The following is a 26,044-nucleotide window of genomic DNA, read 5'->3' as shown; positions in this document are numbered from 1 at the left end:
TTTTACACTGGAATTATAACAAAATAGATTTTGACTTTTCTCTTTGGTATTTGAATGTAAATAGTAAATGTTCATTCTAATTTGCAGTCAAATTAGACAAAAGCCATGTTTAGCTTTCTAGCATGTAAAGTTTGTGTCTGCTTTTGTTCACCTAAAGATTCATTAGATGATACAATTTGGTCAGGACTTCCCACACTTTTATGTGCAACTGTCTTTATATATGTCCTTATTATCTGTTTTCTCAATTACCTTCCTGTGTATAAGAAATATATCTTGTGCGTGTATGTATTAGGCAGAACTGGAAAATAAATTGCAGCAGCAAATAACATTATCAGAACAAATCCTTGCTGTAAAGAAGGAAAAAATAACAGACCTGCAGAAATCCCATAAAAAAGCTCAAGAAAACATGGAAAAACTTCAACTAGATATTTATGGTAAAGAATCTGAAAACTTGGCTATCCGGCAAGACCTTAAGGTATATGAATATGTTTTGAGTCTGCACGTTTCCCTCAGTGTATGCATTATGTAAGTTAAAAGACAATTTTAGTTAGGGCTCAAGTAAATAGTTGAAACAACAAATTTTAAAGAAGAATCCTTGTAACTTGTCCTAAATCCCTGTACTTCATTTTTTCCTAGTCAGCTGTAGCTCCATGTAGGCTATTTTATTTTCCGTTGTCCCAGTTTTCTATTTTTTTTTCTGTAATCAAAATGTTCAGTCCTCATTAAGATATTTTAGCTTCGAAATGGCTCATCTCAGTTAACTTACTATGGCCAACTCACTGTTATGGCCAACTCGCCATGACTACTTATAGTCATGCTTACCTAGAAAAAGCAGTACATGGGTAATATAACTTTAAAATAAACGATTAAGATGAAATATATCTTGGAGGATTGGAATTACTATATAAAGTGTTTTTTTTTAAATGAGTGCTAGTGATAGTTTATGAGGCATTAATTGATCCAAGACATTGACATAGCAAGATGTATACCACCCACAGCCAAGATTATATTGTGATGAAGTATCCATTGAATAGAAGGAGTAATGTAAAAAATAACAAACTTAGAATTGTAAGATCAACAGTATGGCAGTAATGACACCATCTGCTGGAAGATAGGTGCAAATAACAATTTGATACATGCTTTTCCATTACTTTCCTAGTAAAGCTGTAATGTAGTTAAAAAAATTATCGAAGAAAGCTTGGAATTTCTAGTACAAGACAATATACATTTAATCATTAAAGGAACTAATTAAAAAGTTTAGCAAGTAGCAATAGGGTATCATTCGTTTGTAGCTTCTTTCTTCCATATAGCATGTATAAAGTGTCTGGATTAGTAGTTAAATGTAATTTAAAACCTTTATTAAATTATTGTTTGTTATGTAAAATAATTATCTGGTAGAAATTAAATTGTTGGGGCAATGTCTTTTGGTCCTTACAGCTCTTGACATATTTTACCTTATCTCAGTTATAAACTCTCATCCTGCATCAGTTTTCCCATCACTGTCTTATCGCTTACCCGGGCTTCATTGAGTGAAGAGGAATTGTCATGGGCTGCATATAAAATATATATTTAATGAATATAAATCACATCATAATGTTAAACATTTATGATTTTGTGAGGCTGCATTGCTAGCTGTATGCGGCTCATGGGCCCTGGGTTGGAAATGCCTAGTATAGAAGAGAAGTATGCTGAGAAACTATATTTGCTGTTTGCTGTACATGGTGGATTAATACAAGAATAATTTATTGCATAACCCATAATTCAATTTCACTGATCGGAATGATAAAGAATTGGATTGAGAAAGAGTGAGTGGCCCCCTGACGGTTTTTTATGTCTAAGGTGGGACTAGATCTTAACAATCTCCTGGGTTTTAGGCCTTAATCACTACTCCAAACTAGCTCCATTTTCAAGAATTTCATTGTATTTTACTGATGGCAGATGGCCTAGGAACCTGTGACTGCAGGGAGGGTTGTCAAAAGTCTAAAGTGATTGAATTAAAAAAAAAACACTATTAATACAGCATTTTTTCCCTATTACTTGTAGTTGTATTTTTGTAGATCATTTTTGTAGCTGAAGTGAGATATTCTTGTGATATTTTGCTAGCAAACATTTACTATAATTCATATAGATCAGGGATGTCAAACTTGATTTGATTGAGGGCCACATCAGGGCTATATTTGACCTTGGGGACCCCGAGGTAGACGTGGCCATGGTGGGCGTGGCCAGTTCAACATCATTCATATCGGGGGGCACCTGTGGTGGCCATGTGCTAAGGCAGGACTTCCCTTAGACCCTCCCTCCCTCATAATACCCTCTCTCCCTTCTCCTTCCTTCTTCCTCCTATCCTTCCTTGCTCTCTTCCTTTTTTTTCTTTTTCTTTCCTCTTTCCCTTTCTCTTTTCCTACCCCTCTTGGATGCTCAAATGCAAAAGGGGAAACATTTCTCCTTTTGTTTTGTTTTGCTAGCCCTCTGCCAGCGAAAATGGACCCTGAAAACGGGACCTGGGTCCCGTTTTCTCTGGCAGAAGGCTGCAGGAGGCTGTCACGGCTGAAAATGGAGCCTGAGAGGGTTGTGCGTGGCCCTCCCAAGCCCCATTTTCACTAGCAGAGTCACTGCACGCCATCCCTTTGCTGTTTCCAGGGGGCCCTGTGGGCCAGATCTAAACACCCCGTGGGCCACATCTGTCCCATGGGCCTTGAGTTTGACACCCCTGATATAGATGATTTATTCAGTTTTCACCCAAAAGAACATTGTCAATTGTAACTCATGAAGAGCTCTGGAGTGTTAGGAGTGATTCTTTGCTTTCAATTTAGGTTACAGAAGAGAAGCTAGCTTTGGCTCAAGAAGAATTGATTTCTAATAGAAATCAAATTAGTAATCATAACCAATTGATCAAAGAACTTAAGACTATAAGATCTACACTGGAACAGGATGTGTCCAAAAAAGAACAGCAACTGAAAGAACAAGAGAAGTTGTTACAGGAAATACAGAAAGATAAGGTAATGTATTTTTTAATCCTTTGAACTATATATTGTATGAACAGGATAGTACATGTATCTATTTTTACAGTATAAATAGAAAAATTATCTTTCCTTTGCTTGTTAAAGTTGGAAAGAGTGGTCATGTTACAATACTAACTGATATTCATGTAATATAGAGTACTCGTATTAATTGTACCTTGAAAGATGATTTTCTTGGCTATTAAGAATAGAATACTTTATTGGCCAAGTGTGATTAAATTCACAAGGAATTTGTCTCTGGTGCATAAACTCTTAATGTACATATAAAACAACAAAGTAATAATAATCATAAAGATGATACCAATAAGAGAAAATAATGGAACAAATGATAAGTATAAAAGTCATACAGATATACTACGAAGGTAATACTTAGCATTAATTCAGCAAGCGTTTCCAGCCACCAGTTGTATCAATTGCATAATTACCTTTCTTTGAGTCAAGAGATTTAATTCAAATAGTAACATAGTATCTTTGAAATTTAATTCAATAAATTATACAACATAAATAACTAAGTTTATCAATACTATATGAAATAATAATGTTTACCTCTCGGAAGAGTAAGTATAGAGTCTCGTTTAAAAAAATAAACGAAGAGATAACATTGGGATTAGTGAAAAATATACATTCAGTTATCCATGGACTTTATTTGAAAGAATGATGGTCATTGAAAGTATTAACACCTTTTTGAGTAAATATGCATATCTATCAAGAAAGGTATATTTTAAATATATTTGTTTACTTTTTCTGAAGGATTTAAAAGAAAAAGATTTGTTTAATGAAAAATCAAAAACCTCAGAACTCTATAACATAAATTGCAAACAGGAAGAAGAAAATGTGAAACTAAGGGATGAAATTAGAATCTGCAAACAAGAGTTTGAGAAGGTATGTAAAGTCAAAAACATCTCAAGTTTATCAGGATTATATTGTATAAGACTTTGGAAAATGTGAATTAACATTGTTCCAGAATTGTGCTATAAGGCAGTTGAAATGCACTGAGGTCTGATCTTGGCTTTGAGGTGAATTTTTTTAACCTTCTGTTTTGCTAAGTATTTTTTCAGCTCTGATGAATTCTTTCCTGCCTAAGTTTACAAATTTCTTAGTTGCTTTTCATTTGTTTATTTATAGGCTGCCCTACTCAAAACCATTTGACTAAGAGTAGCATAACAAACCAGTAAAAAGATAACAAAAACAAAATAAGCAACACCAACTAAAAGTAAATATTAACAATTAACTGGCAATTGGGAATTATGTTCATTACACTCTTCCAAACTGGAGCTCTAATCATATGGACCACAAAACCTAAGTGTTTTTTTTAGCGTTTTCACTCCCTCTTTCAAGGGCCAAGCCAACTGTATGCCATGGGAAAAAGGGAATAGATCATTTCAGAAGGTAGGCACCACAACAGAAAAGGCACACTGCCTGATTTCAAAAGGTGACATTGTTTCATGGAGAAAACCAGTGGCATGGCCACCCTTGAAAAATGCATTTCTGCCAGTAACTCAGTCCTGTGCTATCTAGGGCGTGTGTGTGTGTGTGTGTGTGTGTGTGTGTGTGTGTGTGTGTGTGTGATAACCAGCCTCTTGAAAGACTATAAGAAGCCATTGTAACTTATAATCTAATGCTGATCTTTCGGCACAGCTTTAGCTTTCAATTGATTTTCTAATTGATCTTCAAAGGCAGCATAGAGTATAGAGTGCATTGCAATATCCAACGGAGAGATGAATAACTTCAAGCAGGACCTCATAATCTAGGAATAGCTGCAGAGAAGTGCAAAGAAGAACATTTGCAAAGGCCTTATATTTTCAAGTATTCTTCATTAACATAATATAACTCACTCATATATTAGCTTAATTGAATTACTTTTGCTTTATTTTAATAGGAGATCTCAAATCAAAAAGATGCCAAACAGCTGTTGATTAAACAGAAACTAGAATTACAGGAAAAGGTTGATAATTTTAGTACAGCTATGGAGCAAGAGAAGAAAAACCAGGAAGTCATGAAAGATCAGTGGAAGAAGAAAGAAGGGGAATTGAAGAAGAAATGTGTTGAGATAGAAGCAAAACTGGTCAGTATGTTTTAGAAACAAATCCAGAGGTGTATTTCCATAATGAGTCAAGTAATTTGTGGAATGATTTGCAGAGTCATAATACTTAATTTTATTATAAATGGGGAGATTCCAATATTCCGTTTTTAAAAAAAACTTTATATTACAGGCAATGAGTAAAAGGCAAAATTGCTTATGGAATACACTATTCTGTTTTATTCACATTCATTTTAATCAAAATATGTACAATCAGTACTTTATAGATACTTTGATTTAAGTGCATGAAATCCTTGATGTGTTGTGGATTCAAAAATAAATTTGGGTAGGATTTTCTAGGGAGCACTTGGTTTAAAACACTATTTCTGCTACAAAGTTCATTTCATTGCGATACTGATTAATTGTGCACGAATTGAAGCAATAATGAATTCTAAGAAAAAACTAAGATTCTCCTGTAATTTCCTTGATTAATTATTTTTTCCATAGTGTATTGGCCTTTAAAAAAGCCCTGCTCCCCAGTTTGAAAACTCTCTGAAACATTGTGGGTAATGTTAGCTACAAGTTAGTTAGTTAGAGGAAAAGCAATCAAATCAATTTTTTTATCTTCAGCTACTAAATATCTTTGTTGGACGAAATCTCTTCTGTTTGGCAACTGAGGTTCCAAGCCAGTGTTTTCCCTACTAATCCATTTTTCTCCACAGAAAAGAACATGCATTTTTAGGCTTTTCTTTAAAAATGTTACTTTCTTTCTAGAATGATACCTGAGCAGGCATTTGAGGTGTTGGAAAGAGGATTGTTATATTGAAATGTTTCTCTTGTTTTAGCAAGCTTTGATCAAGAAAAAAGATGAGCAGTGTAAAAGTCACGAAGAATCTGAGTGTAAGCTCAATATGCAGATCACAGCACTGAATGAAAATCTAGGGACAGTGAAGAAAGAGTGGCAAAGCAGCCAAAGAAGGGCTAGTGAACTAGAAAAACAAATAGATGATCTGCGTGGAGAAATTGCAGTTCTGGAAGCCACTGTCCAGAACAATCAGGATGAGAGGAGAGTGTTGCTGGAAAGGTAAGTTGCTAAATACGTTTTAAAGGGGTTTACATTAAATTAGGAAAGATATTCTTTCCATTCTTTATTATAAGTTGAACTTTGTGTAATTTGGGAGTTTTTTTCTACTTCTCTTTTTTTAAAAAAAACTGGATTCCTATTAAGCAAAGCAGTAACAGCTAAATAATAACTAAAATTCATAATCCCAGGGTGAGCTTGATGATTGTGTGAAATTCTAAACTTTCTATATTGCATGTGATGACTTTTATCTGTTGGTGTAATTATATTTGTTACAAAATTCTGCTTGACTTTGAATAGCAAAATGCTAACATACTCTGAAAATTTTAATGGTCTCTTGTTAATCAAAATGTGCATTATTTTTCTGCTTTGGTTGGTAGGGCCAAGTTGAAACAGTTTTCCATAGAATAGTGGTAATAAAAGGATATTATGAATATCAAGATTGATAATAGAGAAATTGATGGTTTAAATTGACAGGCTGCTAATATACTATAGTATTACTTCAACTTGCAAAATATTTAGACTGATAAAAGTCATGGCGCAGAAGTTAGAGTGCAGTACTGCAGGCTAACTCTGCCCAAAGCCAGGAGTTCTATCCTGATGGGTTCAAGGTTGATATAGTCTTCCATCTTTTTGAGGTCAGTAAAATGAGGACCCAGAGGTTGTGGGCAACATGCTGACATTTTTAAATCGCTCAGAGAGTGCTGTAAAGCACTATGGAGTGGTATATGTATAAGTGCTGTTGCTATTTCTTATTAATAGAAAGGATATCAAATGATTTTTTTTGTTTACTGCATTCCACCTCTGCATTTGTTTCATCATAAAGAGATTAGATGATAGATACCTGAGACTGTGTTGAAATATTTCATCTCTGCGGAAATTTCTGCATTTTTTGCTACAGTCAACCATTTTTGTATAATTACAATTAACAAATGGGACAGTGTTCTTAGAACAGCTTAATGCTATTTATTTATTCATGATATAATTGTCAGGATGATCTTATTGCCAATTTATGAATATGCTTTCGCCTCCTTCAGTGTTTAAAAGATTATTCACATTTACATCTCTTCACAGGTGCCTTAAAAGCGAAGGAGAAATTGAAAAGCTTCAAAGCAAAGTCATGGATGCACGAAGAAAATTGGATGATACAACTGCAGCCATGCAGGAGCTGGGGAGAGAGAACCAGTCACTGCAGGTATTTCATTTTATGCTGAAAGATAATAATTGGCAACTTAATGTTTTTATTATTGTTCAAATTGCATAGATAAGTAAGTAAGCAACATAGATAAGTAAGTAAGCAACATTCCCGAACAAGATATCATGATCTGGTTGAGTTGGCTTCTACTGGTCTAACAATAATTGGCCTTGGATATAGAATACTTTGAGCATATGCACTGGCAGGGGGAAATTTTGATTATATAGTTTTCATATAATTTGAAGTTTTGATTTAATATTTACACGATATCTTTTCTTAAATTTTGCATAGATCAAACATACACAAGCATTAAATAGGAAATGGGCTGAAGACAATGAAGTTCAGAATTGCATGGCTTGTGGAAAAAGTTTTTCTGTAACAATCAGAAGGGTATGTATGTATGGGGATAGATCATGAAGGTTATTTTCATAAAGTGAAATGATATGTGTCAATAAAGTTAAATTAAAAAATAATCTCAAATCCTTTTTCGTGGATGGTATGGGACAGATTTATTCAAAATACTATACATATTTTCTTTTGGACACAGTGATGTGAGAGGTTTGCTAACAATGCCAAGTTTTCACTTGCTTTCATTTAAACTTGATGATAGCACCTGCTTAGCCTGGATAGTGATATTTCTCTCTTGTTAATATCCACTGCATGTAACATAACTGGAAATTGATGATTGTGATCTTGGAAATAGGAACATTTTATGAAAATACAAACATTTTAAACATATTTCATATGTATCCTAACAAAATTAGAATAAGATTTTTTTCAGAAACTTTTGCTACTTCCAGTGCTACATAGGAAAGATAAAATATTTCTTATTACTGTCTGGTTAAACTTTAAATATAGGTCTGTTACTTGGTTGTTTTTGAACTATATCTGTTCACTGAAATATACAACAATATTGTGTATATAGATAACTTATGCAGTCCAGTTTCATCCTAAAGAAGAAATACATTTTAGTAGAAAACCCGGGATATACGACTGTTATGTTTTAAATTTATCCCATGCAATACAGCCACTTCTCTTTTTGTGACTGATTAGGTTAGTGATCATTCTCAAATATAATGGTAATAAATGGTAATAAAAATCATTTTCTCAGCAATGTGTGCATTTATGATCAAATTTTGTATGCCTGATAGCAAAACCCTTGGTATAAAACTGATTTAAGATCTGGTCAGTTTCAAGCAGTAGTGGTGGGAGGGTTCTAATCCACTCATTAAGATTACAGAATTGTCACTTGCACTTACTTTTAGGGAATTGCTGCACTGCTGAAAAAAGCAGGTTAGGAAGAGATAGTTTGTTTAAGCAATCTCTTCACCTTGTGAAGGGGTTAAAAAAAAGGCAGAGGATGAATCTGAATGACACAGTAGCAATAAGTGATCTTCATAGCAGCTCTTTTGCTCTCTCACATGTTCCCTTAGCAACCTTTTTGTTTAATGACCAAGTCATTGGAGTGGAATATGGTCTCTGAGTGAGGAGACATGTACTTCTAAAAATAGTGTACATACTTGGTTATTTAAGCTGTTCCACTAGTCTTAAAATATTGTAGATTGGGTTGTGCAGTATTAAACCATGGTTAGCAAGTTTAGACTTGCATGCTAACCTTGACTTTCCTTGCTAACTATATTCAATTATTACCATATTTTTTGCACTATAAGATGCTCCAGACCATAAGAAGCTCCTAGTTTTGGGGGAGGAAAACAAGAAATAAAAATCTGCCTCTGCCTCCCAGCAATTTGCCTCCTTGCAGAAAACAGCAAACAGCCTGGTCATCTTGCACAGCCTGATTTAGCACGAGCAGCTGATTGGTGGTCGGATCACCCTCCCAGAATACCACCGAGCAGCTGTTCCAGGCTGTGAGGATCGCCTCCACCCATTGCTGCCAATGACTACTGCCTCCTCTGCATGCCCCATTTTCGGTCTCCATGTGCCCTATTTTCAGCCTCCACACATCCATTTTTGGCTGAAAATGGGATGCACGGAGGCTAAAAATGGGGTGTACAGAGGTTCAAAATGGGATGCATGGAAGCCAAAAATGGGGCACATGGAGGCTGAAAATGGGGCGCACAGCAGTGATTGGCGGCGATGGGCAGCGGCGATCCCTGCAGCTTGGAACAGCTGATTGGTGGTATTCCAAGACGCAGCTCCAACTGCCAATCAGCTGCTAGTGCTAAATCAGGCTGTGCTGAAGATGACCAGGCTGTTTGCTGTTTGCTGCAAGGAGGCAGATTGCTGGGAGGCAGAGGTGGAGGGTTGGTTGCTGGCAGGTGGGCGGGGCTTCAACAACATTCGCTCTATAAGATGCACAGACATTTCCACCCACTGTTTTTTTTTTGGGGGGGGGGAGTGCATCTTATAGTGTGAAAATTACAGTATTTATCCTAAACCAAAGCTAATTGTTGCATCAAAAATATCCATGCATGGTTTTATGCTTGATGTTTAGTCCTGATTTGAAAAGCAGGCATTCAGGCCTTAATGTGATGTGATTTAACTAATTTTGGCCTAATGCGTTTTTTGAATATAGTCATTGAGGCTTAACAAAGCATGATTCATGCGATGGGTGGCATATAAATTTAATAAATAATATACACTAGCTCATATTTTAGCAGTGATGTGTGAGCCAAGTCTAAACAGTTAAGTAATGGAGTAACATAACACCAAGCTACATAGAGTTTGAGTTTATATATGCCATGTGTTCATAACTTTTCTTTTCTTTTCTTTTTTTCAGCACCACTGCAGACAGTGTGGAAATATTTTCTGTGCTGAGTGTTCCTCAAAGAATGCCTTAACTCCTTCTTCTAAGAAACCTGTTCGTGTCTGTGATACTTGTTTCAATGATCTACAAGGATAATTACTCACAACTCTTACATATTATGCTAGAGTAAAATTTCTGTTATGCACTTCGTACAATACTCAGACTACTATTTTGGGTGGGCACTGATTGTAACAATTGGCAAAATTATAGTATAGTGTTTAACTGCTAAAGTCAAACAATTGTACTTCTTGTGAAGTTGAAATTATCTGTGACTTATTTGGTTTTAGTCAGAGAGCTTCTGTGTCAAGTTTATAAGTCTCCAATGACTTGTAAATAAAATTAAAATAGAGGAGTTACAGTGTATTTTTTTTATCCTCCTTTGTTGGTTCAAAAACAACCCCTTTAAACAGTTTTGCAGGGATTTTGTGTTTCAATTATTGCTGCATATAGTATAACTTAATGATTGTTCAGAAATGTATAAGGTATTAATAGCCTCAAACAAACAGCTTTTCGTGTTTATTGTTTTTTCCTCTTCTTTCTTAATTTTTTTTTACTGTGAGTTCCTTTTTATGATTATGTCTAGTTAGTGGAAACTAATATGTCACAGAAAATGAAAAGCAATCCCAATACTATAGTGTAGATCTGATATTTCTTCTCTAACAATATGCTGCATTCTGTTGAAAATAGTTGGGCTACATCACCTTTGATATGCAAATTCCTATGCTTCTTATATTTTTTGTACTATTTAAATATGTTTGCACTGTTCTCTCTGTCTTACTCATAAGAAATATTGCCTGGAAGATCCAAGCATAGCAAATTCTGGTACTGAAAGATACTTAGTTATGATAATTATTAATTATTTTACAACTCCAATTAAAGGAATTGCAGAGGAACATTCAAGGCAAATGTTCCCCATTTTAATTATAAATCTTTGTCCTTCAAATTTGGAAAGAAACTCAGAACTGCTGAAGATCGAAGAGAAACTTAAATTCTCTTGTAGTTTCTCCTGTTTTCTCTCTAATCATGGAGGTTATTAAAAAGTAATGTCATATTTTATTCATCTGAAAGTTAATTAAAATTACTTTTTTTAAAACTAATAGGTGGATAACAAAGTTTGTTTCAGTTGAAATTGGGATGTAGATACACTACTATGCACACTGTGGTGATATAAAATAATGTGCTGATAAAATCTAGTTTAGTAAAATATGAGGTAATATTTAAAATTAACTTTTCTTTGGATTTGTAATCTGTTTGCATGGGAGATGAGTGTAGCTGTAGACATAGAAATGAATATGGAAGTAAGAAAAAAAGTAACACAAATAATTTAATAAAGATATATTGAAAGAGAGGGCTTTTCACGTAGAAGATTCTATGTCTACTACTTGTATCTCCAAATAATAAATTCACAGGTACCAGTACTAGGGTTTACATACCATTTTTTCTTGTCTGAAATCCTGGAGAAAAATTAGTTGTGAACTATACAATTTTGTATCAATAGATTAAGAGTCTTAAAGATTATGAATCGGCATAAGGTAAAAATGTTCAAATATGAATATAACGTACAGAAGTCAAATCTTCCACGTTAGCTATTCATAGATTCTACAATAGAAATACAATTCAGATGCTATCCAGTGGTTTTATTCATTATTATTTTACTCTAATTTGGAAAAAGAAAAAATACGAAGTATTCATGGTAGGAACTGAAATTTATTGGGGCTATCTTCTGATTTATCTTAGTTGATATAAGGAAGTTATATAAGGAACTCTTCATCTCATAAATTAGCAGATAAAGAAACTGATTCACCGGGAGAAGTAATATTTTTTAAAGATGATGCTTGTATGTGTCGTAGCAAGTGTCATTTTGGAAATGGTTTCCTATATATATAAGATAAAGAGGAATTCTTTTCCAAGGTTGTATCTCTTACTTGCATTTTTTTCTAGGTATTTTTAAAAGGATATTAAAAACAAGCAAACTATTTGCCCCTCATTTAAGTGGGAATTTGCTTTTGTTCCAGTCCCTAGATGTTTTACATACATTTACACACATATGGATAAAAGTTCAGCTTGTCCAGAGAAAGGAAATGAGGTTTTATCTGATAGTTTAAACATTGAAAACTCAGGAAGAGCAAGGTATAGCATTGTCACTTGCACTATGCACTTTTTAGTGTAACCAACACTATATGCAAGAGAAGGAACAAATGTTTGCAAGAAGTGATGCAGTAATTGGTCTACAAAAATGTACGTTCTTAATTAAGTGCTCATTCAATTCCCTGGTAATTTCATATGGTGTTTAGGAATATTATATTCATAATTTTTATGTATTCCAGAGGATACATAGTTTAGTATACATAGTGTATACTAAAGAAGTTTGCATGTTCTTTAGCAGCACTACTTGATTTTAAGAATAGAAAAAGTGGACTTGGCAATTTTGCACATTTCATGTTCTCAGTGGCTTTCATTATTCCTATATAAACATTTGTTTTCTTATTAAATTACATTAACATTTATTTAGGTGGTCTATTTCCAGGTCACAGCAATAAACAGAAAAGGAAGTTCCCTACTTGCGAATAGAAATGTTAGTATTTTATTGTTTCTTTAAAACTTAGAAGTGGTTTATTTTACGTTCCATTTAGAAGTTAAAAAATAAATAAATCTGACCAAATTTAACATTAACTGCTCGCCTCAGTATGTAATCCTTTGATAGCAGGCACACAGAAAAAAAGTCATGAGAAAAATAGTTTGTGTGGTAGGCAACGCCATTCAGCAGAGATTTGTTTTTCTCCTGTGATCTCTTTAAAACTCATATGAATAAAGTTTGTAATTGGCGTTCTGAATTTATAAATTTCAAATACAGTATATGTTGTTGATTACTGTGGCATATCTGAATAGCTTTCATGCTACCTACATTGTACTATGTGGTTAAATCCAAACTCTTTGCACCAAAGAGAAAGAAAAAAATATTGTTTCATCAGGTTAATAAAGAAACATTTTGTAATAGAAATCTATCCAAAATGCTGCTTGTATAGGATTTATCACTTTTGTAATAAAATTATTTTAAAAACACACACAAAAAGCCCAGTCTAAGAATGCCACTATGTAAGATTTCATTTTAACTACCTCTTGATAAAAAACTCCACTTGAGCCCATTTTTAAATGGTTCCCTCACTATGATGTTAGGTTTGATTTGTGATTACTGCCAAATTTTAAAACATTTTGATTCACCAAAAATGTAGTATTTCAGTATGTGTGCTTATGTGACTTACAGTTATTATAAATCTATACTTTAGGTTCCTTTAATTCTACAAACCTGTAGGTGTTGGAGAAAAAATAAATTATACAACTGTTCCTAATTATGTTCGATCTATATCAGCTGTATGTGTCACATTGGCTGCTGTTAATATTTACATGTCATTAAGTTAGTCTCGATTTCCAGTCCTCATGACAAGAAATTGACAACTGCAATTATTATGCTATAATGGAAGTGTGCCACAAATTGTATTGTCTGATTGGCCTCTTTTTAACTATTGGTTTATTATGGTTGCAGATGTGAATATTGTGCATAATGTTTATTGGGGTGGGGTCTGTATATTGTATAAATTAGACTTGAAGAATTTCTGTGCTTAAATTTACAGATGTATTAAGGTCGCTTTATCTACATAAGATTGCACTTCTTTTTCAAGTGGATCCTTACGTTCATATTATCTTTAGATAGTCTTGCATGGCAATTTTTATCAGGTGGATTCTCTTAAGTCTGAGTGATGTGTTTATGACTTGTAGTCATGTAGTCGTGCCTTATAATGTTAAAGAGTTTAGTTCAGTATACACTGTAATTTCTAAACTCTGCATTTGGAAAGTAATGGAAGCTGAGTAGTGAGAAAAATGACACCACACAATCACTAATTCTGTATGAAACCCATGGGTGGATACTTATGGAAATATTACTTTTGTATTCTATTATTGGGCTGAAAATAAAATTAGAAATTTCTAATAGACTGTTTGCAATGACTGTTTTGGTGCTGGTATGACAAGCTATCTGCTGTATATGTCAAACCTATTCATCTCCAAATATTAGTGGAATGCTTCAACTATTTCATATTTTGGTTGTGGCAAGATTGAATTTCCTGCTTTATTCCGTATTATAAAATTGCTGTTTTAAGTGATGATCATTTTCACTGAGTTCTTTGGATTTAATAGTTTGTATAAAAATTTAAATCTGTATATTATTAAAACTATTGTGTCTTGTAGTCTTTAATTAGATGCAACAATGCATTATAGGGCAACAATTTTTGAACTAAGGTACCTCAGACTTATTTGAGATAACTTATTTATTTATCATCTTGCAGTTCAGATGATTTACAGAATGCATTCAAAGCTTGGGATCCCTGACTTCTCTGGGATTGAAATTTGGCAAATTTATGGTCACTTCAGTACTGCATGGAGTTTCAGAACATCAGCAGATCATCAGCAGAACATCTGCAGATCATGTAGACCAGTCCCATCATCAGCTGCCAAAGAGCAGTCGGCTGTATTCAAGCTGTCAGGAAATTGGAAGTCACTTTCTCATCTGCTGTTTTTTCCCTTGGTCTTTTGTTTCAGTAAGGAAATACCTCTGAAACAATGATCCACAAGGTTATGTGTTGTCTAGTAGTGCTATAAAAGTCTGTAGAACCAATATCCCAAATGGATGTGTTTTATGAACTAGAGAGCCAATAAGGGAAGTTAATTAGTTCAGAGTCTTATTGCCCAAGTTATATGAATGAATTTTTAGTACCACTTTCACCAAAACATTTCAATTAATTTTTTGACTAGCATCCCATAGCGTCCTTTATTATTTGCTAAGCGGGATGAATGGACACAATGAGTGATGCATCATATTTTTAAAAAGTAAAAAGACATAATAGATGATTTATAATGGATCTTGCATGTTTAAGTAATAGTATGTGTGCTGGATTACCAATCAACCTTAAAAAGAGTCATATTCATCTTAACAACTTTTTGGACATACTGTATTTGTATGGCCTCAAGGATTGTAAATAATTTTGAATACAAAAGTGATTTCCCATTGTCTTCATCCAAGACTTTCTCTCCCCCGCCCCCCTTTTCTCCCCTTTTTTATGTGCCATATCTGTCATCAGACATTGGTGATCCTATTTTTATCAATAGCCACATGAAAAGTGCTATTGAGTTTTGTTCAAACCAGTCCCTTAGATTTTAGTCTCCCCTAAACGTTGGTATTTCCCAATGGTTTTCCATCCAAAAGAACAGATTGGTTGGATCTTGCTTAGCTTCTCAAAATGAGCCAAAGTTACTTAAGTGCTGCCTAGTAGATCACTCACTCATAAATAATATCTGATGAACTCTTCAATAAAAACATTTTAATTTATAAAACAAAAGTCATTAACTGCCATTATATATCAGGTTATTTCTATCTGTGGCTTTGAAGTAATTTTCAACTTGAGAAATTCCAGTTAACTTGGTTGTCAAATATCTGTCAGATTCTTTTTACTCATGCTAATAAATTTGTTACTAACACATAATTCATATTCTGTGGCATTTCTGTTCCATTTTCTATTAGCATGGTTGTTTCAGAAAAACCTTGCAATCATAAAGCCCTGTTAATTCATTATAACAGCACACTTCTCTTTTACAATCATCGGTGTTGCAAATGAATCCTAGCAAATGAGCTGTTCTTCCAATGTCTGATGATAAACAAGATACACACATTTCAAAATCTTATGAATCCATCTGCTAATAGCTCTATTAAAAAAAATTGAACCTCTTAAAAAAGTGCTCTATCTCCTTTATGCCTAAGTATCTCTAGTGCAGAAAGGAAGAATCCAGGCTTCTGGAGCTATATGAAGGTTTTAGGTCATAGTTCTGCTATTAAATTGAGTTTTACTTGACACTGTTTTAGATCATTTAATTTTTCTCTAAATTTACAAATCTCAAAAAGTAGAATCAAGTTTTTCCAGCTAGATGAAAGTTCTACCAGGACATCTCTGCTGGGTACCAATTTTTCTTTGTCTAGTTTATAACAATTGACAAATACAATTAAATTAATCTACACCATATGAATTCCAATGATTTTTTTAGTTTTTGTAGTCACATTAGCCTTGTGTATAAATATTTTCTTTCTCACTAGTTCATCTCTACTTTGTCTTCATCACTATTATCTTCAGGTTTTTTTTATTGTCACTGTAATTTTTAGGCAGATCATATTATGCACTTAGGGATGCTTTTGCTCTTTTTGACAAGTGGTATAATGCTATTATGGTTAGTTTGATGAAAAATTAAGTGTGAATGTTAGTTTAATGGAACTTAATATTCCGATTTTCCCCCCATTTATGTTTATTAGTAAATGCAGGTGAACTAAAGGTCATAGTAACATTGATGTTTGCATATGTTCATATGAGTTATCCTCTGAACTCTGCTCTAACTGAAGAATACTCCCATTTCAGAAAGGTTTCAGAAACATTTCAACATTTTTTAAATATTCAAAAACATTAAAAAGTAGAAATATTACAAGTTACAGTTAAATTTCAGAGGATTCAGCAAGTGTATTGAAAAATGTTTTTGAAAGATTATTTCTTCTTATATAGTTGGTGATTGTTGTTTCCATCTGGGATATCCATGTTTTCTGAGAAAAATGCAAACAGTTTAAATTATTTTTTACAATTAATTTATTGAGTTTGTATGCCACCTAACTCCCAATGACTCTGGGTAGCTCACAAATAAAAACAGAGAGAGAGAGAGAGAGAGAGAGAGAGAGAGAGAGATTGAATTGGCTGAGCAAATGCTGTAGGAGATAGGTAGTCCCTCAAATAATTATGAGTTTATAGGAATAGCAACAGGCAACAAGTGCAATTTATAAAGCAGAGGTGTTAACATGGCACACTGAGGCAATGTCATCACTGTCCATGCCATTCTTCTCTGGCTCAGTTGAAGCTTCTGAGTGATCTTTGAGGGCAACCTCACGTACAATGTACAATACTGAAGTCATGAAATGTTGAGCATATGATTGTCTGACAGTCTTCTTGATCTAGGGCATCATAATTGGTGTGCCAGGTGAAGCTGTGCAAAGGACTTTCTGGTCACAGTAGCAACATGCTCATTGAGATCTTAATGTACAATCCCATGCAAAGTCAAAGATGAATAACTTAAGATCTGACTGGCCCAAGTACTCAGAGCAAATTGGTCTTTATAGGAGTGAATCCCCCTCCATCCAAACTGGCACAGACTCAATTGGGACAGAACCTTAACTTGGCCAGCCCAGGGTCAAGAGAGATAATTATACATTATCCATGTAGTGATGGTACTAAACTTAGCAGTTTCATGTGGAATTTGAAAAAGAAGGGACAGTAAAACATTGGCACCTTACAAAAGAAAAAGAGTGATCACTTCCCCCACCCCTCCTAAACAATACTGATTGGAGCTGGCTCTAGAAAAAGGAGGAGAAATGATGTCACCATCCATAGCCCAGGGAAGCATGAAGAAGAATACGGTAGCCCAGGGAAGCATGAAGAAGAATATCATGGTCAGCATTATCAAAAATCATTGAAAGTTCAAGAAGCACATGGATGCACTAACCATCTTTTCTTTGCATGTTATCTACAAGGACAACCCAAGCTGTCTCAATACTAAATCATGGCTCAAACCTGACTACAATAGGTCTACATAATGTATTTCCTTAAAAGTTCCCATCAGCTACAGACCCAACTATTTTCTCAACAACCTTTTCCAGAAAAAAAAAGGAGACTGGATGATAATTATTGAAAACGGTTGGATGCAATTATGGTCCATCTCTTAAGGAGAGAAGTACCAGCACTGTTTCAAGGCAAGAAGTATCACCTCATCCATCAAAGAGGCCAATAAGCATGGATCCATTTTATGCTTTCAAAAAACATTTCCAAAGTAAAATGCCTACCTTGGATACCTCTGTTTGTGCTTGAAGTAAATAGGCTCCTATGCACTGTTGATATCTATTCTCATGCTGTATTAGAAAAGCATTTCGTAGTCCCAGAGCTAAGGAAATATAGGAACATTATATAGCTTCATTCCAGATCGCTATAAACAATGAATAACTGCCTTTCAATTTATAACAAGAATATGTAACTGATGCTGTTATTTGGTGAATAACTTCAACAGAATGTCCAGCTAACTTATTTTAATATAGAAATAGGTGAGAGTGACTTTTGGATTAATTTCATGGACCGCTTTTGGAATTTTTGTTATTAAATCCATTGAGTTCTCTTAAATGATTTCTTTTTCTTAAAAGAAAAAGTCTGTTATTGGGGGAAAGAGATGAGGACGCCAGGATGCAATATATATATACACATAAAAATTGATGTCATCAAAGACAATGGGTATTTGTACTCTCTAATGTTGGTTTCCCTCATTTTTTGTTTCGCCTCTCTTATTCCTATCATGTAAATTCCTAAAAAAAGATAGCTCAGGTTTCGGTGTAAACACGGTCTAAAAAGTAGTCCTAAGTGTTAAGAAAACAAAAGCAGCAACAACAAAGTTTCCAAAAATATCCATGAAAATCAGTGTTGAGTACTAAGCACAAAGGAAATTAAAGTACAATATCACACATACTTTGGACATCCCATTTCCCCCTAACTGGTTCTAGCCCATGTAATGTCGCTTCTGCTACTAATACTCTTGTTTCATCATCAAAGGAATCCCTTTCAATTACTATGAAGAGGATAGTAATTTCATCAATATGAGCTAGCATTTTCATCAATATTAAGAAAAGGGTTATTCTATAAGTGGTGACATGTAATCTCAAAGCTGTCTGAGTTACTGCTCCAAATGTAATAGATTGTATTAATAGAATAGATTGTATTAAGTCTAAATTTGCATGTGAAAGCTAGCTTTTCCATTTCCATTTTAATTATCTTCATACTTATTGCTATTCTAAGGAAAGGGCATAATAGTACCTCATTTTTTCTCTGCTGGTCATATATTTGATCCTAAATATCTGTCTCTATACACCAGGCAGAACTAGGTTACAGTTTTAAGAGTTGAAGCTGGTTTTAGACATATATGATTTCTTATGATGTAAGTATCACTGAAATCCCTATAATAGTATTTAATTAATCAAATGTTGAGATATAATAATCATATTACAGTCAATGCACTGTATATAGGGGTATCAAACCTCTATCAGTTGTGAATAATAGCTTCATACAAATATATGTTGGGGACATAGAAAGTGAAGAACTCAGATATATTGGATTTATTTGAAAGTAGGTAACATAAGATTTATTTTGCAAAAAGTTCATTTTCATATGAAATGGCTTAGATTTAACAACGAATACCAATGTCAATGCTAAATTATGGGTTTGTCTCATCACTTTGGCTTCTTCCCCAGCACACTTTAAAAATCAAATCCATAATACAGTACACAACTCTGTAGTTCAGCATTGTATGATTTCTATTCATTACTTAAAAGTTGTTGCATACATGCAATGATTGTTTAGAGGCTTTGCAACGAAACTAGGCATTTTTGAAAAGCTTCATATCCCTGTTCATTATCTAAATTTTCTAAATATTTTAAAAAGGGCTGACATAGATGACCAGGCCCTCAAGAAACTATTGTATATATGACATGTACAATTTTTAAAATATTTGGCAAAGCAGTTATAATATCACATACCTGTGATATGGAATGAATCAATATTTTTTACCATCATTCTATCTAACGGAATAGGCTGGCCAAGTACTATGCAGTTACCACCTTCTTCAAGCAAAGATTGCAATTCCAGACTGAAGAAAGAACAAGCAGGTGTTAAACTCAGGTCAAATTTCTGAAATGAAATGAAAAACATATTTGCAATCCATGATTGTAGGGAAAGCAGGAAAGATTCAAATTAAGGTAAGTAGCTAAATTGCAAGACATAGGAAAAAGGATCCTCTGAGATAAATAAATAGGAATAAACAGTAGTACAGGGGTGGGAGTAGGGCTAGTGTCAGAAATGGCAAGGTGGCAGATACAGTGTTGTGATGCAAGGCCTAGCATTTTTTGGTGCACATACTCCAAAAGATCAAGGGGCTTTGTAATTATGTCCTTGCCAATTTTGATATCCCTGTCCATAGTTGCCATTGAAATAAAACTTTAGGAAGAGCTAGCAAACTCATCTTAAATCCTCTACTTCAGGGGTGTCAAACTCATGTCACGTGATGTATTGGAACTCACATCGAGGCACGCATCTGCTCGCCTGGCCTCTCATTACTGTGGGGATGCTGTAACAGTCGTAAGTGTGAAAAGTGGTCATAAGTCACTTTTTTCAGTGCCATGGTCACTCCACACAAGCGAAATATCAGCAAAGGAGGGGAAAAAAAAGTCCAGAGAAGTTCCTGAGACAGGAAGTCTAGTCCTGCCAAGAATGTAATAAGGGTTAACGGAGAGGCAGTTTCTGTAAGCAACACCAGAATGTTTCCTTCCTGCTTCCTTACAGGATTAGGCAGTAATGTCTTCTAACAACCGGTTCTCCAAACTGCTTAGAATGTTAACAACCGGTTCTAGCGAATTGGTGTGAAATGGTAGAATCCCACCCCTGGTTGTAGTGTAATTAACCTTAAAGTTCAACTAATGGGAGGCAGATGGAATGGAGTAAAAGGAAACCAACTAATTTGGAAGGAGACAGGAAATTAGCTCAGAAACACATACCGACTCATGTTTGGACATGTTCAAAGAGAAGAGGGAGGAAGAAAAAGAAAAGACAAACTTATTTGAAATAAGCATAGTGAAGTTGCTTATGATGAAGTTGCTTATTGATGATGAAGTTGATGTATAAATCAGGCTACTAATTTCATTTCCTGCTTCTATCAAAGCTCTACTACAAGTGACTAGCTTTGCACGGACATGCTAAACCATGATATGGTTTCTTTATTTTTGGCTTAATGAGATATCTGAATCATCATGGTCAAGAAATCATAGCAGTATGCTTGAATCAGACCAATATACCTTGTTCAGCAAACCATGGTTACATCTAGCCCCATTTTAGTGATTTTGTGAAGCAAGTCACTCTTTGCATAGCTTTTGACATAAGCCAGAAATATTCTCTGGTTATTAATATTAACTGTATTTACTACCTATTGTGAAGAGACCCAAGGGGAGTTCCCATCCAATATCCTTCAGCCAAATTGTAATAACTATTATGCACAATGAAATAGAAGATATTGAAAGTATGAAACCAAATCCTAAAAACAAACATGGTTGACATAAGCAGGTATTACAGGTCCTCCAAAGACTTGGCTTGTATCATGGCAACCTTTTGAAGTCCTTCTGTTCTGGGAGATTAGCTCTCCCCAAATAATAAACTAATGGCTTTAGTGTATGCTTTACAAGAGTGTTTTTTGTTTCTTTAAAGTTGATCTTCTTGGATAAGCTTCCTCCCTCCCTGTATATTTAGTGAGCTCAGGTAATCTTAATCTTCGCATTTCAGTAGTTCTGTTTTCCCCCAATTTCTAGAGATTTCTTTATATCAAGACATGTTTAAACTGTTGCAAATTCCTTATTTCCATCTGCTATCTCTTTGATGTATGATATTTTTCCATCTTAAGATCATTTCCTGCTGATTCGAAAGCTGTTAATCAGCATGGAACTGAGGGTGAACAACAAAAGTTGGGAGCCATTCCAAAAGTTCCTCCATTTAAGCAAACAGTGGGCTTATTTGGTAAAGTATGTCTTTGTAAATGTTAGAAACTGCCTCATGAAGCAAAAAAAAAAAAAATACAATTCCAAGTACTGAATGGAAGAGTTCTGAAAATAAGTCAGGTAGCTTTCTGCAAAAGGGCATAGTTTAATTCCATAGCCCTCTTCTGAATTCTTTGATAATTAAATAATTGCTTTGCCAGTTATCTACAACTCCTCCTGTTCCCATCAAGTCAAAATGTATATAAATACAATAGCAGCTGATTATTATTTTTCTCTTTCTTTCCTTTTTTATTTTGTTACCTTTTTATATCTGTTAGGTTTTGTAATCAATAACAAATCATCAAACAGGAACAGATAGACGTCGGTAAATCTCATAGATTCTGCAGAGCAAATAAAAGGTGAACCATGATACAGGTATATTAAAAACGAAACTATTTTCTGAGCTCCTCAATACCTTTTGATTTCGGCAGATCTAACAGAAAGTTTTGGAAGAAGTTGAAAAGTATGTTACTTAGGTTTTCTAACCAATAGAACTTTGTAATATTCTTTTATGTATGAAGACATTGGAAGAAAATAGCTCCTTCCTATTAAAACCCTACAATTTTAAAAGTATAAAGAGATTAAATTTGTATTTGAATTATTAAACATTCATATCAGCCACAGTGATACTGTATGGACTGCAATGTAAAGATAGATCCTCATGTAAAAATTATTGCAATTGTATCTACAAGGCTGAATTAAATAGATGGTTGCAAAGCACTGGTGCCGGCAGAAGTAACTTAAGTCACACTATGGATTTCAAGTCTGGAGTTTTACAATAACTTCTCCCATTCATCAGAAAAAAAACCCCAGTCCCATAATATGAAAGAACTGGCTAAGAGAAAGGAGTTTCAGCCGTAACAGGCAGAACAAAAGAATTCTTCAAGAATTAATACTTTAGTAGATTTCTGTACCAATCCTGGGAATACCTATATGTAAGCAAGGGGACACCTGTTGGAGATTCACTTGGTCATGTCTAAGTAATAGGCTTTGACTTTGCAAACCATGGAGAGGGATGCTATTGTCAGGGCTCTAACAAATCCCCCTCATTCAAAGCAAAAGTCTCTAGCTGCATCTCAGAAAAAGTAAATTGGTTTAATAGAAATTGCCATGTTGGTGCGTGGCTGGATGCAGCCGGTACTAAATCACATAATTTCCCCCTTGAACCCTGGTCTTCTCCCCATCCCCGGACGTGACTTCTCCAATAGGACACATCAGTCTCCAAGAGTCATCCATTATGCTCTCCAATAACCTTCTTATGCTCTGACAACTTTAGGCTACTGAGTTGATATGTAGGCATTTCAAAAATGCCTTGTTTCCCCACACTCCTTTTTTCTGGCAGCTAAAAAGACCAAAGGAGTATCTTTTTAACTGTCAGCTATCTTGATTTTATGAAATCTCTGAATACTTAAGATTTATGACATTTATGGAAGCCCTAGTTTTCTATGATTAATGCTGTGATTTCAAACTATGGTCATTTACTTTTACTTATTAAATAGTAAATATCCAGAATTAGACACAAAAATGAGCTAGAAATTCTGCCTGGATAACACGTATTCTGTGCCTCATTTTGTAAAGACTTTGTTTCTGTTCTTTCATGAGGTTTGGAAGCTATTTCATCTTGCATACTGACTAATTTTCTCGTCAAATATGAAATATTGTATTTACCTGCAAGTATCAATCGGCCTTCAAGAACAAGTGATCTCTTTGTAGGTGACAAGATGTTTTCATGTGGATTATCTCTTAGCATGTACTTGAGAGACTTAAGATGAGGAAAAAGGAAGCCAGGAAAGGCCACTTAGTAGATAAGAAGTGAATTTTTATTTGAAAGTATAAAGAAAATAAATAACAAGCAGTTGCCAATAGAAAACAAACTGACACATCATGATACTGTTAAAAGTTGCAAGAACAAAATCTTATATACAAACTTCACAATAAAAAGTTATTAAGCTTTAATCTTTAGCCCTGCTTTGTTAATGAGATCAGGATTTCCAACTTTAACAATACACACCCATATCTGGTATTTTTTCATACTTTCTTCTCTCGGAGGCTGGCCAAAGAAATGAAAATGCTGGGTATAACTGTGGTTATACCCAAACATTATTCAAACATTAAAAATGCTATATAAGATCAACTGGAGGATGGGGGAGGGACTGAAGGGGTGAAAATACAAGATTTCCATTTTAGAGTCTCCAAGGCCATACTTGCCTGGGACCCTTCAACCTTCATAGTTCATACTGTGATACATCATTTGAAACAAATAATCAATAGATAGTAACCTTTTATATTCAATGTTGTGATTGATTATTGTGATCTACCAGCTATGAAGGTAGAATATTCCACACTATGTGATAATGGTTAGAATCTTTTACTCCATTTGTATGATAATTCTTAGGTGAGAAAGATTAAAGACTATGCTATAACATTTTCTGTGTTAATCAAGAAATTGCATACCTCAGGAACAAAATGTCTCTTGTCTTGATCCCAAAGTGAAGGCCAAATTATAATTTCCTGAAGCTGTTTAAATTTCTGAAAATTATCCAGCCATTTCACTTTACCTTCCAAATCGCCTAAAAATATGCCACAGAAAGCCAGTAATTGATGACTGATAATAGCATTTCTATAAACATTTATGGTGACAAATTATAATGAACATTAGCAATCTTCACACAAAGTAGTAAATGTCCACATTGGTAAACTCTAGTGTAATTTTATAATCTGTGGATATCATACTATTTTAGAAACACATACACACACACATCAAAACTGAACTGTCCGATTTTTAGTTTCTTGTGCTTATTCTGATTTGAATAGATTGATTTTTAAAATAAGTTTGTACAATACTACTACTGATAGTAGTATTGAATAACATTTACATTAACTTTCAGAACAAAAAAGTTCCCCAAGCAGCTTACAGTAAATCTCAGAAGTATTTCAATATCAATATCTTATAACAACAGCAAACATAAAAAAATATAAGAACTTTAGCATAAAATAAAAAAAATATTCAGATACAATGATAAAATACTTAAAAGAATTGCTAGAGAGTTGGAACTAAAAATAGAAACAAAATTTATTTCAAAACTACATGGCAAAACTCACATAGAATGAAAAGGGAAAGGAACAAAAGGAAAAAGAAAGCTTTCCAACAAAAATAGTAAAACAAGGACCAGAAGATATTTCAGTGCTGTGGGATAAACACGGAGAAGGCCTGGCCACATCTCAGCCTGCAAATTCCTGAGGCTTTCAGAGGTAATTTAAGGCTTGTGTAGAGAAAAAAATATTCACAAGGATGCTGTAATCAAAAACTGATATTATAGCCCAGGGGTCTTCAAACTTGACAGCTTTAAGACTTGTGGACTTCAACTCCCAGAATTCTTCCTCCAGTCATGTTAGCTCAGGAATTCTGGGAGGTGAAGTCCACAAGTCTTAAACTTGCCAAGTTTGAAGACCCTTGTTATAGCCTTTAAAATGAGATAGTGGAGATATAACATTGTAATGAAGTAACATCAAGCTTGCATTGCCATTTTATTGATGTTTTAAGTTTCTTTACTCACGTATTGATGTTTCCACCTTTTCCTTAAGTGAATTAATGATAACTTTCTCTGCTGCGTCTGTATTTTTCCAAATGTTCTTTAATAGGAGGGGATAGCGAGTCAACTTGTGTAAAGGTGCAACTAACATTTCAGCTAGATGGAGTCGCTTACATTCTTTATTCCGCTCACACCACTATTAAATTTGATGGAAAAGACATATTAGGAAACAATTTCAATGGGATTTCTTAACACAGTGAATATTGGTCATACCATAAACCATTTATTCCTAAATTTAAATTGAATATGACATTATTTATTGGATAACTTAATCTATGCAAATTATTCTATTTTTAAATGAATATTTTTAATAGTATTTTTATACTATTACTTTTAAGCATTACACTTAAAAAGAAAAACTAAAGCAATAAAAGAATGAAAAGAAAAAATAGGAAATGCAAAAAAGAAAAGTAGAAATAAGAATAAGAATAGAAAAAACAAATATACAGTAAAAAAGAAATATATAAAGAAATGATTTCCTTCTTGAGCGAACAAAAATAAATTATTTTAGTAATCATCTATACAAAATAATTAACTAAAATATTTTTAGTTACAATACAGAAAAATAGAAAAAGTGTTCAACAATTAAAAATTTGGTTTAAAAACATTATTTTGTTAAAGTTTTTTTGTGTTAAGTCTGACTTTGCTAATTTTTGTTTTCATAAAC

General features: G+C 34.0%; 2 protein-coding genes across 7 annotated transcripts in view; one reads left to right on the top strand and one right to left on the bottom strand.

The window, feature by feature from the left end:
* EEA1 (early endosome antigen 1) overlaps positions 1 to 14,073 on the top strand; it is a 52,925-nt gene extending 38,852 nt beyond the window's left edge. For both annotated transcript variants that reach the window (XM_026698741.2, XM_087934577.1), the window contains 8 exons: positions 293 to 475; positions 2,814 to 2,999; positions 3,771 to 3,902; positions 4,900 to 5,085; positions 5,886 to 6,124; positions 7,196 to 7,316; positions 7,608 to 7,706; positions 10,057 to 14,073. In XM_026698741.2, the coding sequence (XP_026554526.2) occupies positions 293 to 475; positions 2,814 to 2,999; positions 3,771 to 3,902; positions 4,900 to 5,085; positions 5,886 to 6,124; positions 7,196 to 7,316; positions 7,608 to 7,706; positions 10,057 to 10,179 (1,269 nt within the window). In that variant the 3' untranslated portion in view covers positions 10,180 to 14,073. The remainder of the gene's footprint in view (positions 1 to 292; positions 476 to 2,813; positions 3,000 to 3,770; positions 3,903 to 4,899; positions 5,086 to 5,885; positions 6,125 to 7,195; positions 7,317 to 7,607; positions 7,707 to 10,056) is intronic.
* Positions 14,074 to 16,481: 2,408 nt separating this feature from the next.
* PLEKHG7 (pleckstrin homology and RhoGEF domain containing G7) overlaps positions 16,482 to 26,044 on the bottom strand; it is a 30,398-nt gene continuing 20,835 nt past the window's right edge. For 3 of the 5 annotated variants that reach the window (XM_087934578.1, XM_087934579.1, XM_026698773.2), the window contains 7 exons: positions 25,342 to 25,513; positions 24,239 to 24,354; positions 23,453 to 23,546; positions 22,046 to 22,125; positions 19,742 to 19,892; positions 18,008 to 18,105; positions 16,482 to 16,720 (listed from right to left, as the gene is read on the bottom strand). In XM_087934578.1, the coding sequence (XP_087790704.1) occupies positions 16,616 to 16,720; positions 18,008 to 18,105; positions 19,742 to 19,892; positions 22,046 to 22,125; positions 23,453 to 23,546; positions 24,239 to 24,354; positions 25,342 to 25,513 (816 nt within the window). In that variant the 3' untranslated portion in view covers positions 16,482 to 16,615. The remainder of the gene's footprint in view (positions 16,721 to 18,007; positions 18,106 to 19,741; positions 19,893 to 22,045; positions 22,126 to 23,452; positions 23,547 to 24,238; positions 24,355 to 25,341; positions 25,514 to 26,044) is intronic. The other 2 variants (XM_087934580.1, XM_087934581.1) reach the window with 2 other exon arrangements.

Source organism: Pseudonaja textilis, chromosome 5 (assembly GCF_049901715.1).
Source record: "Pseudonaja textilis isolate UNSWEBS1 chromosome 5, rPseTex1.2, whole genome shotgun sequence".
NCBI lineage: Eukaryota > Metazoa > Chordata > Lepidosauria > Squamata > Elapidae > Pseudonaja > Pseudonaja textilis.
The sequence above is the reverse complement of the archived record's forward strand: the minus strand, read 5'-3'. Positions and strand labels throughout refer to the sequence as shown.